Here is a 14,427-nt window from a genome sequence, read left to right on the forward strand (position 1 = left end):
CCATACTATACACCTTTCCCAAGGTTGAATCCACACTATATACTGTTACCCAGATTGAATCCATACTATATACCTTTACCAAAATTGAATCCATACTATATACCTTTACCATGATTGAATCCATACTATATAACTTTACCATGATTGAATCCATACTATATCACTTTACCAAAATTGAATCCACACTATATCACTTTACCATGATTGAATCCATATTATATAACTTTACCATGATTGAATCCATACTATATAACTATACCATGCTTGAATCCATACTATATAACTTTACCATGATTGAATCCATTCTATATACCTTTAGTAAGATTGAATCCATACTTTATAACTTTACCAAAATTGAATCCACACTATATACCTTTAACAAGATTGAATCTATACTATATAACTTTACCATGATTGAATCCATACTATATAACTTTACCATGATTGAATCCATTCTATTTAACTTTACCAAGGTTGAATCCATTCTATATACCTTTACCAAGATTGAATCCACACTATATACCTTTACCAAGATTGTATCCATACTATATAACTTTACCATGAGTGAATCCATACTATATAACTTTACCATGAGTGAATCCATACTATATACCTTTACCAAGATTGTATCCATACTATATAACTTTACCATGAGTGAATCCATACTATATAACTTTACCAAGATTGAATCCATTCTATATACCTTTACCAAGATTGAATCCACACTATATACCTCTACCATGATTGAATCCATTCTATTTACCTTTACCAAGATTGAATCCATTCTATATACCTTTACCAAGATTGAATCCATACTATATAACTTTACCATGAGTGAATCCATACTATATAACTTTACCAAGATTGAATCCATTCTATACACCTTTATCAAGATTGAATCCATTCTATATACCTTTACCAAGATTGTATCCATACTATATAACTTTACCATGAGTGAATCCATACTATATAACTTTACCATGAGTGAATCCATTCTATACACCTTTATCATGATTGAATCCATTCTATACACCTTAACCAAGATTGAATTTATTCTATACACCTTTACCAAGACTGAATCCATTCTATACACCTTTACCATGATTGAATCCATTCTATACACCTTTATCAAGATTGAATCCATTCTATATACCTTTACCAAGATTGTATCCATACTATATAACTTTACCATGAGTGAATCCATACTATATAACTTTACCAAGATTGAATCCATTCTATACACCTTTATCAAGATTGAATCCATTCTATATACCTTTACCAAGATTGAATCCATTCTATACACCTTTATCATGATTGAATCCATTCTATACACCTTAACCAAGATTGAATTTATTCTATACACCTTTACCAAGACTGAATCCATTCTATACACCTTTACCATGATTGAATCCATTCTATACACCTTTATCAAGATTGAATCCATTCTATATACCTTTACCAAGATTGAATCCATTCTATACACCTTTACCAAGATTGAATCCATAATATATAACTTTACCATGATTGAATCCATTCTATACACCTTTATCAAGATTGAATCCATTCTATACACCCTTACCAAGATTGAATCCATTCTATACACCTTTACCATGATTGAATCCATTCTATATACCTTTACCAAGATTGAATCCACACTATATACCTCTACCATGATTGAATCCATTCTATTTACCTTTACCAAGATTGAATCCATACTATTTACCTTTACCATGATTGAATCCATACTATATCACTTTACCATGATTGAATCCATATTATATAACTTTACCATGATTGAATCCATACTATATAACTTTACCAAGATTGAATCCATTCTATACACCTTAACCAAGATTGAATCCATTCTATACACCTTTATCAAGATTGAATCCATTCTATACACCCTTACCAAGATTGAATCCATTCTATACACCTTAACCATGATTGAATCCATTCTATATACCTTTACCAAGATTGAATCCATTCTATACACCTTTACCAAGATTGAATCCATTCTATACACCTTTACCAAGATTGAATCCATTCTATACACCTTTACCATGATTGAATCCATTCTATACACCTTTATCAAGATTGAATCCATTCTATACACCCTTACCAAGATTGAATCCATTCTATACACCTTAACCAAGATTGAATTTATTCTATACACCTTTACCAAGACTGAATCCATTCTATACACTTTTACCAGGATTGAATCCATTGGTTATACTTAGACTGAATTTGTATTTATATATTTCAGCACCTGATTGCAATAGTATGACATACGTATCAAGTATTTTAGATAGTCAGTGTGACTCAGCAAAGTCCCAACTAAGGTTGGTCGACAAAGATAGAAAGTGCAGGTAATAAAATATAGAAATATCTGTATTGTTTACTTATCTCAAACAAGATGAGCTGGTCAGCTATATTTCATACATCAGATTTTGCTTTTCGTATTTAAATGTAATTCCGATTTTTCTGTTTTCAATTAAAAAAAACACAAAGCAGAAATCAAATGAGGACTAGTGTTTGATGCCCTGTGAATTTGATTGTAAGGAATACATTTTATTTATACATGATGTTGAAAAGGAACAGATTAATTCACCTTTTATTGAAGTTACAGACACAACAGACTTTCAAGTTTTTAATGAAAAGACAGGGAACATGTTCAAAGAGAACTAACCACAAATAATGCAAAAAATATTTTATGTCCACATTCAGTTTTTCAATAGTAGAGAATTGTTAAGACAAATGAAATGTAAATTATTTCAACAAAAAATATCAAAGCTCTGACATCAACACCAAATCATAAAAAATGATTGAATACTTAGGTATGGCATAAGACAACCACTGATGTAGTTTAAAATTTGGAACAGATATATGTCAGGATTATTTTAGGTATCTCAAACCATCAACTTTTTTAATCGTGACCAGTAGACTTTATCAATAGTACCAAAAAACATTCAGTAAACATCGGTTATCGAAAAGCAATAATTAATGAAACTATACTGTAAGAGAGAAAGCTCAAAGTATTGTTAAAAGATACTGTAGTTTGAATGAGTGTTTGTTTTGACAATTTTGTTTTATATCTTTAATCTTTAGATGATCTTTATTTTCAGTGTTCTTTTGGACATGATTGGATGTGTACTGTTCCAGACAGGTATCTGCAATAAGGAACAAATAGTTTCAACAATGTCCATGGACTCTTGGTCAATGATAGGACAAAATATATCAGTGTTTGATCCAATCTCATGTCTTGGTTTGTATATTTTATCTTTTATGTGGTGCGTCTTTTTTAATCCAATTTTGTTATTATAAAACAAATATTTATAGACTTTAGTCTCATTTTTAAGTTTTTTAATTTACCAATGGTTGATTTAAAAAGTCATTTAATGTTAAACAATTAATGTTTTATATTCACAGTATTGATAATGTCTGTAAAGAACGTTAAATATGGGATGAATAACAAAATAACTAAAGTGAAACAGTTTCAATTGTATGCATTCCATCAACATCAACCTTGTAATAATTTATTGTTTATATAATGTATGATATCTTTAAGCAGATAACTGTAAAAGCTGTTTTTGTCAATTTGACAATTTTTCTTTTAAAGTTTAATTTGAAACTTTTTGTTATAGGTCCAGGAAATGAAGTTGTATTGCCGACCATTGTTCCACTGAATGTGACCTTGATGCCGTGTGTTCATCCTGATGTAGTTCACTACATTCTAAACTATGACTGTTATTACTACGGGTTACAGAAACAAATACAGGGAGATGATAAACTTGATAGCTGCAGGTACATATAAATAATTGACCAAAGGATTTTCACAGAATAAGTTCTAAATAAGAATCAAACCTTGTTTGGACCACAGATTTTATTAACCAGATATCAAAGGAAAAAATCAGTTATTGATTTTGGGAATGTATGACTTGCGGGGCTGCCAAACAGCAGTGGCGGATCCAGAGGGGGGGTTCCGGGGGTTCGCACCCCCCCCCTTTATTTTGGCCGATCAATGCATTTGTATCGGGACATATGTTTTGCACCCCCCCTTTGCCCTGGGATAGCACCCCCCCTTTGGAAAATTCCTGCATCCGCCCCTGAACAGTGTCCATTCAGATTTGCAAATATTATTTTCATTAGAAAATAATCTATTAAAAAGTTTTTAAAATATCCTGGTAAAACTACTGCATAATTCTTACATGAAATCCTTCTTAATATCTCTCAATGTACATCAGATATTATGTAAATTCATTTTTTGGACATGTCTAATTTTAGATTATACTTTTATTTGATTATATTTTTTTTAGAATGTATTGGTACTCTTCAGCTTGTCTCTATAGAACTTTACAGACAAACAAAAATCAACTAGGACAATGTTCTTTGGAAGAAGTAAATGGTGTTTTAACTAAATATGAAGATGAATTGTTTAAAGTTTCCCCAGATAATGTCACTATGTCGGAATGTCTTGGTGAGTGTTATATATTCCATACATAGTCTTCAGATACTTCATATTGTATCAAAAGGAAGATGCTAAAGTTGAGCATTGAAAGAAATAAAGAAAATCGTTTTCACTATGTAAAGATAACAGCACAAATATGAATATTGAATCACACTGCACTTTTCCCTTTGATCTTCTTCTTTCTTTTCTACTTCATTATTCTTTACCACAATCCTGCCTTCCTCGTATACACTTTATTCTCTTGATTCAATCTTTTTTTACTCCTATTTTCCAACTTACTTATTCAAAAGCTCTGTTTTCTTCTGCCCATCCCTCTAAAATCTAAACAATCCAATAGAATAGACTTGACAAAAATTTCTGAACTGTCAGTTTATGTGACTCAATCCTTTTTCTTCAGGTTTATACAAGTCAGCAGATAAGTGTACCAGAGCAATGTATAGTGAGGATGTCTTCACAATAGTCCAAACCTGTTATGGGACTGCTGTGGCAAACAGAATAACTGCTGCATATGGTATAATGGATACATCTGATTACCCATGTCTGTAAGTATAAAACAAAAACATTAACATATAACCTTGGCCATCACACCCAAGGTCAAACAGCTGTTAATTAATAGTCTTGCATCTTGTCAGTTATGTTAGAACCTTTATATAGAGCTATTTATCAATTTTGTCGAGCCTTCGACTTGTTGAAACAGCTAGACATAGCGACTTTAGTAGAAAAAGCTAGATATAGCGACTTTAGTCTAAAAAGCTAGACATAGCGATCCTACATTCCGTCAGCGTTGTCCACAAATATTCACTCTGTGGTTCAAGTTCTTGAAATTTTAATAACTTTCTTAAACTATCCTGGATTTCTACCAAACTTGGTCAGAGGCTTGTTTGTGTTCATAAGAAAGTATCCAGAAGTAAATTTTGTAAAAATAAAATTCCTTTTTTTCCGTTTTTTACTTATAAATGGACTTAGTTTTTCTGCCAGGAAATATTACATTCACTCTGTGGTTAAAGTTTTGTAAAATTTTAATAACTTTCTTAAACTATCCTGGAATTTCTAAGAAGAAAATTTTGTAAAAATTAAATTCCATTTTTTCTGTATTTTACTTATAAATGAACTTAGTTTTCTTCCAGTTAACATTACATACAGTCTACAGTTCAAGTTTTTAAAACATTTATAAGATTCATAAAATATCCTGGATTTTTTCCAAACTTGAACAGAAGCTTCTTACAATCAAAAGATACTATTGAGAGGAATATTTTTATATATTTTTTTCCTCATTTTTGTTGAGCCTGTTATAAACAGCAAAAGTAGGTGAGACACTGTATTCCGAGGAACCCTTACAAATTTTTAAGGTAGAAATCAGTACTTCCCCTGGTTAAAAAAACATCTTTTGTGTTTACTAAAAATTGTCTGTAGCTTGAACTGGAATTCATCTGAACTTAACATTCAAGCTGTGGTGTCAGGTATTATTTGCCGCTAATTTTTTTTGTATTTTTGAGTAAATTACACTATTCCTATCAATGTTACACAGACTATTTCACAATAGAATATTGCCTATATGCACAAGCCTGATATGTCCTTAAACCTCAGGTAGATTGCATATGAGTTAAAGTCTTTGAGAAAATGATTTCAAGGTGGACCAACTTTTGTCAATTACTTTTTGTGATATTTTGCAAATAAAATATGTTTAAACTTAAGTTATAGTTCCTGTTTTATTCAGTATTTACCAAGAGATGTCAGAATGTTTATACAGACCAATTAAAGAACATCAACTATGCCTGGCTAATGAGACAGAGGTGATGGAAGATCACATGATCTGGCTAACTAATGGTTTAAATGACATTATGTCTATAGCCATGGGATCTCCACTTGATGAGAGAAAGACAGTAGAGACATGTATAGGTAAATAAAATAAAAGAGGGGATAAAGATAGCACAGGGACAGTCAAATTCATAAATCGAATATAAACTTACAATGCCATGGCTAAAAAAAAGACATGAGTTGATGTTACACTATTGTTTCAGATAAGGGTGAATGTTGGTACCTATAAATAACATTTAAACCCGCTGCATTTATTTGCACCTGTCCTAATTCAGGAATCTGATGTTTAGTAGTTGTTGTTTGATGATGTGGTTTATAAGTGTTTCTTATTTCTTGTTTTTTATATAGATAAGATGGTTTTCCCGTTTGAATGATTTTACACTAGTCATTTTTGGGGCCTTTTATAGCTTGCTGTTCAGTGTGAGCCGAGGCTCCGTCTTGAAGACTGTACTTTGACCTTTAATGGTTTATTTTTATAAATTGTGACTTGGATGGAGAGTTGTCTCATTGGCACTCATACCACAATCTACGTTTTATCTATAGTCAAACAATAGTACATAAAATACAACATAGAAAAATAAAGACTAATCAACACAAACCCCACCAAAAACTGGGGGTGATCTCAGGTGCTCTGGAAGGGTAAGCAGATCCTGCTCTGCATGTGGCACCTGACCTGTTATGTTGCTCATGTTAGTACAAATCCAGTAATAAGTCTGGTATTTTAATGTAAGATGTGTATAGGTGTATTGGGTCTAAAAGCTCACAATTGTTCTTAAAAACAGTTAAGTTTACAAATTTGTTCAACATTGCCAAATATGGTATTGTTCATATTATTTTTTTGCTTTGTACTTTAGCAATCAATCAAAGTGTGTCTTAGGAGTAAGGACCTAAACTCTGATAATTGTTTTTTATTGTAGCTAATGTGACAAAGACACCAGACTTTGGTCAGGATCTGTGTGATGATGGTGCTGGTTTGATTATGTCAGAAATAACTTGTTTATATTCTATAGGTGATCAAATTTGCAAGTAAGTCTGATCATATGTTTAAGACACCACACTAGTTTAATAGATTTCAGAAGGTCTAAACAAATGTAAGGCAAATATTTTATAAAATGTCTTCTGTTAGACAAATAATTTCATAAAAATGATAGTTGTATTTGATTTACTTCAGCATATACTGACCTTATTGGAAATTTAATAGGACATATGTGTGTAATTCTCTGATAACTATCTTTTGAGAGTTATGGCCAGTGAAAATTACACCTATAAAATTGAGAATGGAAATTGGGAATGTGTCAAAGAGCAAACAACCCGACAAAGAGCAGAAAACGGCTGAAGGCCACCAATAGGTCTTCAACACAGTGAGAAAATCCCACACCCTGAGGCATGCTTCAGATGGACACTAAACAAAAATGTGTATTAAGTGATAATGGCTTTTTTGTTTAATTTGAGGGTTTTTTCTGTCAAATGTGCACATCTAGTTTTAGTTTTTAGATGTATAACAATTTCACCTATTTTTTCAGTTCTTTGGAGTCTGCATACATTCCTTGTTTGACTAATGGCTTGTCAAGGAAAAGGATATTTTGTTCAGCGGAAAGAATTTGGCGTAGTCTAAGTGCAGTGGGTGATTTGTTTGGAAAGTTAACCCAGGGTAGAGTGGACATTTCTAGCTGTAAGTTTAATAGCACTATGAAGTATTACTAGTATATAAATATTACCCTGATGAATATTAGTTTTCTGATTAATGGGTACAGAAGGCACATGATAAAAATGAAGTACAAAAATGTTTCCCATTTATTTGTTGTAATCAGACTATTTCTTTCTACTGCACAGTATTTGTCTTTCAGTAAATACTGTTCTAATGTACTTATATTAGAATGAGGCCACAGTTGATACCTCTGCTGGTGGACTAACAGTCTTTGAGGGCACATCAGCTCAGTATAATAAACTCTGTATACTAGTAACAAACCTTTCTAAAATTGTCCATTTTTAAATTTAAATTATCAGGAAACTAAGTTTTCAACTCCCTAAGGTAGATTTGACCTAAGAGGAATTTAGACAACTTTTAAGATCCTTTTTGGTCCCATAGTTCTTCAGCTGTTTCGTTTTTTTTTATATCCTTTCAATTTTTGCTCTTTCAAAGTGAGCAGGATTCTAACATTGTTTATTGTTGTTTTATTTATCAGTGATGTATTTGATTAAATATTGATACCAGAAGAAATATGTGAAATAACATAGGATACTTAATCACTCAACAACTTCCTGTTTACCGAAATATTTGGGAGGGGTATCATCAATAAGCAGTATCTCGCGGTTTCATTTATTTTGATTATTTTTATGTGTTTAAAGGTAATAGAGATACAAGTGGCAAACAAGGAACCTGTCCAGCTGTTGGTAACCATACTGTAGGTATATGCGTGGAGGAATGCTCAGGAGATTATAATTGTACAGGGGACCAGAAATGTTGCTCTAACGGATGTGGTCATGTCTGTATGGATCTTGATTCTAATAGTAAGCTAAAAAAAAATATTACTGGGTACTTAAATTACTTGAATTATGTTGAAATTTATTAAATATTACTAAAAATTACAGTGAATTAGAAAAATTTGACTTGAATTATTGAAAGGGAAAGGTAAAGAATATTACTGAAATTACAATAAAGTTAGAAATATTACTAAAATTATAGTGAATGATGAAAGAAGAAAGTTTTAATGCAGCAGAGGGATTATGTGTTTTTGGTCTGTGGGTCAGTATATTCTTTTTTGGTTTAGATAACTATGAAGATGTGATCAACTTAAATCCCATTTTATTATGATGCTTACTTTTTGACCCTGATTTTGCAGTTTACAGAATATAGAAATCTGATAGTGTGAAATTAATGCTTTCTAATGTTAAAGTTTTAAGATGAGGTTATTAGCAGACTACATGTGTACTGTTTAAAAGTTCTTTATGTATTTTATAAGGTAAATGAAACTTTTAGTTGGTATGCAGATTTGTTTTAACTTTATGTAAAGTAAATTATATTATCTTTGTTATCCCCCCTTATAATATTTTTTTTTAAATGAATCAAACAAACAAATATTCTTGGATGTTATATGAGAATAAATCACAATTTGTTTTTCATTTATTTTAAAATCCATGTTTTCCTAAATGTTAGGCTTTTTATAACGTTAGCTGTTCTGTCACCTATAGTTGCTTATCTCCCCTTCATTTGGAATTTAGTGGATTGTTTTCTCATATCACACCATTCTTCTCATTTTCTTAAAGTAAACAAAAATTGTGTTTATATCTTTACAGAAGACGACTCTGGCAGGTTTAACATTACCATAAGATTTGACTTAGATTGGAGGCCAGAATATAGAGAAGAAAACAATACTTTTAGAACAACACTCACCAGTGAGGTATGATGGCAATACTTGGTTTTTATTTACTGTAAATTTAGAAATTATTGTGCACATTTATTATTGGTATTTGATGGAAAATTTGAAAACAGATATATGTATCACATTTCAAAAGGCATGTTTCTAATTATTGTGATTTTTATTCACTAGGAAGGGGCTATGGGGTCACCGGTGAAAAAAAATTAACTGCCACAGGAATTAGGAGAAAATTAAGCCTGGGAATTATTTGGCTACACTTCATGGATAATTCTGAAAGAGTCTTATTGTGTTGGGAGCATAGCAATCTCCCAATACAATGAAAGAACTATAACATTTGTGTAGATTACATTTATTTCCTTTTCAGCTAAATAGAATAATAGCCAGCAGTGAGTTAAAGGCCTACTTGAAGTATATCAGAGTTGTGGTGTTGAGGTATGTGTTAACTAATGATGAAACAAAAAATTTAACTGGAGAAGTTCGTTTTGTTCCTTTTTAGCTCACCTGGCACAAAGAGTGAACTAATGTCAACATTTGGTGTCTGTTGTCATAGTAAACTTTTTCAAAGATCTGCTTTGAAACTACTGAACTGATTTTAACCAAACTTGGGGTGAAGGATCTTATGATATTTAGTATAAAGTTTTTTTGGTGGTTTTTTTTTTATTATGGTGAGTCAATAAACATGGCCACAATGGCTAAATATAGAACATAGGATAAAATGCTGTTATTGGTCTACATCTCAAAGTAAAACAATTGGAGCAAAACTGTCAGTGATTATCAACAGAAAAAGGTCTATCTAACCGAAAAAAAATTCAGACATTTAGATAACCTGATTTTGAGTTATTCCCCGTAAATGATAATAATTTTGAAATTTCTTAGTCTTAGGTTTTCATCTTAAAAACTATTATAAATGGAGAGAAATTTTAAACAGCAAAATTACATTGTAGATCTACCAAAAAGTCTAAGAATTAAATTTGTCAAATTTATTCTGATATGGAGTTATTGCCCTTTAAAGACTGATTAAATATTTTTTTCATAAATTTCAAATGATAAAAATGTTTTGCAAAGTAAGAGCTACTAATAAATCAATATGACCGAAAATTGTTAATAGATCCCTTATTCTAGTTATTGCCCTTGAAATGATTTTTTACCAATTCTTTGAATATTACACATTCTAATGCAACAACGTTTGTAACATTCATTTTGATTGGATAACGTCACTTATTAACATGGCATCAATTGACAATTGATGCTATGGGACATACGCACAAGAGCAGACGGCATATGACAGATTTTAAATACATGTTTTAACGTTGTTTTCTGTCAGTTTCATTAGAATGGAGATAACAATATTGTATTTTAAACTCCAACGATATCAATTGGGGATTTGATGGTCGCAAATACCTGTTTACTGCATCCGCTAACGCGTCGCCAGTAAACTTAATTTGCGACCATCAAATCCCCAATTGATGCCGTCGGAGCTTAAAATACAATACAGTTATCTCCTAATTATACTTCATTAAAATCTTTAATTTTCAAGACCTGGAAGTATCATAGCTGGGTGTGAAGCTGAGTTTGATATGGACATAACAGAACATAAACTTGAGATGACCTTGAAGACAAGAATAGAGGAAATCCAAGATGACCCAGAATACATCATCTTACAGAAATGGTCAAATCTGTCTGTTGAAATACTCCCAGGTAAAGAACACAATTTACTGATAAAGCAGCCCTTTGTAACTAAATTATTATGGTATACCTAAAAGGAAAATGACAAGAAATGATTTTTACAGATGGTTGAAAATGAATAGTTTACAATTGCTATTAAAATGTATTTATGAATTAGGACTAGGTTTGGAATTAGATTATGTCAAATATGTATTATTTGGAAAATCATAATTGTTCAAATACATTTGAAAGCTTTTAAGTTCACCAAAAGTTAAAAGAAATAAAAATTCCAGAGAGAAAAACAGTATTTAGAGTTAGACATTTGTCTAATCCAATTGTTTACTTTACAAACCTTACTCATATGGTAGGAAATTTTTACACAATATTCAAAGATTTCTGTGAATAAAAATTTGAATGTTCATAATTTATAAAGAAGGGTATTAAATGTTGATAAAACAGTAAAATTTAATTGTTTTTTTTTTTTTTTTATTTCTAACAGTTGTGTTTAGTCCACAAGAGTAATAAGACTCGACAAAGATGATAATGAATTACATTAACGTTGAAGTTGTAGAGGTCACTAACATTTTTTTCTCATCTGATAGATGAGATAAGTGTATTACCACAGTAAAAGTATGTATGTAATTAAAAAGTACATTTATAAATGTTGTGAATTATATTTCAGAATCAGAAGATGTATGTACAGATGTGACTAAGATTGCCAGAGAATTACAAGTGTGCTCTTCATATCTCAACTATACTCAATTTAAAGACAATAGAACTAACTGTGGGTATGTATGAGTTTATAATCTTCTGAAATATGTCAAAGGTCTAAGTAGTTACTACTGTAATCACTAGACAGTCAACACTGAGGTTGTGAGTTCGAACCCCAATCGCGCGGGTGCACTCCACTCCAATCTTATTTGACTTAAGGATTGTCAGTTTTCCTATCCAAGGTCAGTGCTTTTTCTCCTGCACTCCAGCTTCCTCCACCAATAAAAACTGACCTCCACTAAACAGCCTAAATGTGGTGCTTAAAAGTGGTGTTAAAACATCAAAAACCAAATCAAATCAAATCTTGTTTTTGACTTAACGAGTTTTCTTATAACTCTCAAAACTATAGATACAGCTTAAACTCATCTTAGTTTTGACTTGGTTAGAAAAAAAAATTATAAATTATTTTATTTGTTTTTTCGAAATCTAAATCTCATCTTTGACTCATGTATAAAACTTAGCTATATATATATCTGACACAGCTTTATATAAGACTTCACATTTATCTTTTAATTCTTAAATTGTTGAAACAAGTTTTTTTGTGGTCAGCTGTTCAAAGATTTTCTATTTCAAGGCTACATATATTTCCTATAGTGTAATCTAAAAAGTGTTTATTCCAGATCTCATGTACAATATTAGTTCTAGATTAATTGTCTATTTTAGGACAAATTTCCTTGGATAAACATAATATTTTCCATTATTTTAGGTTGTACAACTATTTCCTGAACTGTGTTGTAAGCAGTGTAACAGCCAATAGACAAAAGTGTACAAGAGACTCTTTAGAAGGAATCATGCAAACAGTTTTTGAATCTATTGGTCGATCAGATTTAAAGGCTTTACTCAGTTGTTCAGGTAATTTAAATTTAAGAAATATTTTAAAACACTCAAAGATATGTTTCACACTAAAGTTTTTGTACTGACATAAATGTACTAAAACAATTTAGACATCCCTTACTCTCTTAACTTTAATGCCACATTCATTTCGTACAAAAGAATTAAAATTGACATTTTTCTGTCATCTTCCTGTGTTTATTTATTTTTGGAATTTGATTTTACAGATGCATAAGCTTATAATTACATGAATATCAAATCTAAAATGTTCGTATTGCACATAATTATTTTTTCTTCGAATTTCAGGGCAGGGTTCTGTGTATTTTAAAGCTGATTTAGAATATATGAAAAGAGTTATCAGATCTCACTTTTCTGATACCCGACACCATGCTCCACAATATAGTGCCTACAAACAAACTGCTAAACAATTTATCTTTGATGAGTTCCAGAGATTTGGATTAGACACTGAGTACCATACCTTTAACGACACAACAGTTTCATCTACAGTAAGTAGAAGCTAAACTTAAGAGGATAAATATGTTACGCTTATTAAATATATATTAATGGAATCTGATGTTCAGTAGTTGTCGTTTGTTGATTTGGTTCATAAGTGTTTCTTGTTTCTCATCTTTGATATGGATCAGACCGTTGGTTTTCCTGTTTGAATGGTTTTGCACTAGTCATTTTTGGGGCCCTTTATGGCTAGCTGTTCGGTGTTGGCCGGGCTCCATGTTGAAGACTGTGCTTTGGTGGTTTGCTTTTACAAATTGTGAATTGGATGGAGAGAAGTCTCATTGGTACTAATACAACATTTTCTCGCATCTATTATAATTTGAAATCGTCAGGATTTGTTTGCAAAAAGGATCAGCAATAGTATCATTATGACTGAGACAATTTATCAACTTTTCACAGGAGTTATTACCCTTGATAAACAATATGTTTAGGCAAATTGGTATTAAATCTATTACATAGTCATATTTCTCATATTTGTGATATCAAATTAGAGTAAAAGAGTACCACAAAGTGGCCATAAATTAAAAACTGTATTTCATGAGTACAACTATCCTATGCAATATATCAATTTTCTTTTTACAGGCAACTTTTCAATCAGTGATTGGAGTACTCAAAGGAACAAGATTTGGAACAGCTGATGATTTGATTTCGGGTCTTGGTGCGCATTACGACACAGTTAACACATCCAAGGGTAAGGTCTTGGTGCACATTACGACACAGTTAACACATCCAAGGTTAAGGTCTTGGTCACATTAAGACACAGTTAACATATCGAAGGGTAAGGTCTTGGTGCACATTACGACACAGTTAACACATCCAAGGTTAAGGTCTTGGTCACATTAAGACACAGTTAACACATCGAAGGGTAAGGTCTTGGTGCACATTACGACACAGTTAACACATCGAAGGGTAAGGTCTTGGTGCACATTAAGACACAGTTAACACATGGAAGGGTAAGGTCTTGATGGTCATTACGACACAGTT

The 14,427-nt window shown here is 31.5% G+C and overlaps 1 protein-coding gene across 1 annotated transcript in view; it reads left to right on the forward strand.

The window, feature by feature from the left end:
- Nucleotides 1-14,427, forward strand: part of LOC143073779 (uncharacterized) — a 206,144-nt gene that overhangs the window by 170,875 nt on the left and 20,842 nt on the right. The window contains exons 77-92 of the mRNA XM_076249535.1: nucleotides 2,264-2,366; nucleotides 3,123-3,262; nucleotides 3,642-3,801; nucleotides 4,314-4,474; nucleotides 4,863-5,007; nucleotides 6,183-6,364; nucleotides 7,201-7,309; nucleotides 7,807-7,955; nucleotides 8,633-8,794; nucleotides 9,581-9,684; nucleotides 10,028-10,095; nucleotides 11,201-11,361; nucleotides 12,011-12,116; nucleotides 12,806-12,951; nucleotides 13,237-13,436; nucleotides 14,026-14,134. Coding sequence (XP_076105650.1) covers nucleotides 2,264-2,366; nucleotides 3,123-3,262; nucleotides 3,642-3,801; nucleotides 4,314-4,474; nucleotides 4,863-5,007; nucleotides 6,183-6,364; nucleotides 7,201-7,309; nucleotides 7,807-7,955; nucleotides 8,633-8,794; nucleotides 9,581-9,684; nucleotides 10,028-10,095; nucleotides 11,201-11,361; nucleotides 12,011-12,116; nucleotides 12,806-12,951; nucleotides 13,237-13,436; nucleotides 14,026-14,134 — 2,205 coding nt within the window. The remainder of the gene's footprint in view (nucleotides 1-2,263; nucleotides 2,367-3,122; nucleotides 3,263-3,641; nucleotides 3,802-4,313; nucleotides 4,475-4,862; nucleotides 5,008-6,182; nucleotides 6,365-7,200; nucleotides 7,310-7,806; nucleotides 7,956-8,632; nucleotides 8,795-9,580; nucleotides 9,685-10,027; nucleotides 10,096-11,200; nucleotides 11,362-12,010; nucleotides 12,117-12,805; nucleotides 12,952-13,236; nucleotides 13,437-14,025; nucleotides 14,135-14,427) is intronic.

The sequence above is a fragment of the Mytilus galloprovincialis genome, chromosome 4 (genome assembly GCF_965363235.1).
Source record: "Mytilus galloprovincialis chromosome 4, xbMytGall1.hap1.1, whole genome shotgun sequence".
Taxonomy (NCBI): Eukaryota; Metazoa; Mollusca; class Bivalvia; order Mytilida; family Mytilidae; genus Mytilus; species Mytilus galloprovincialis.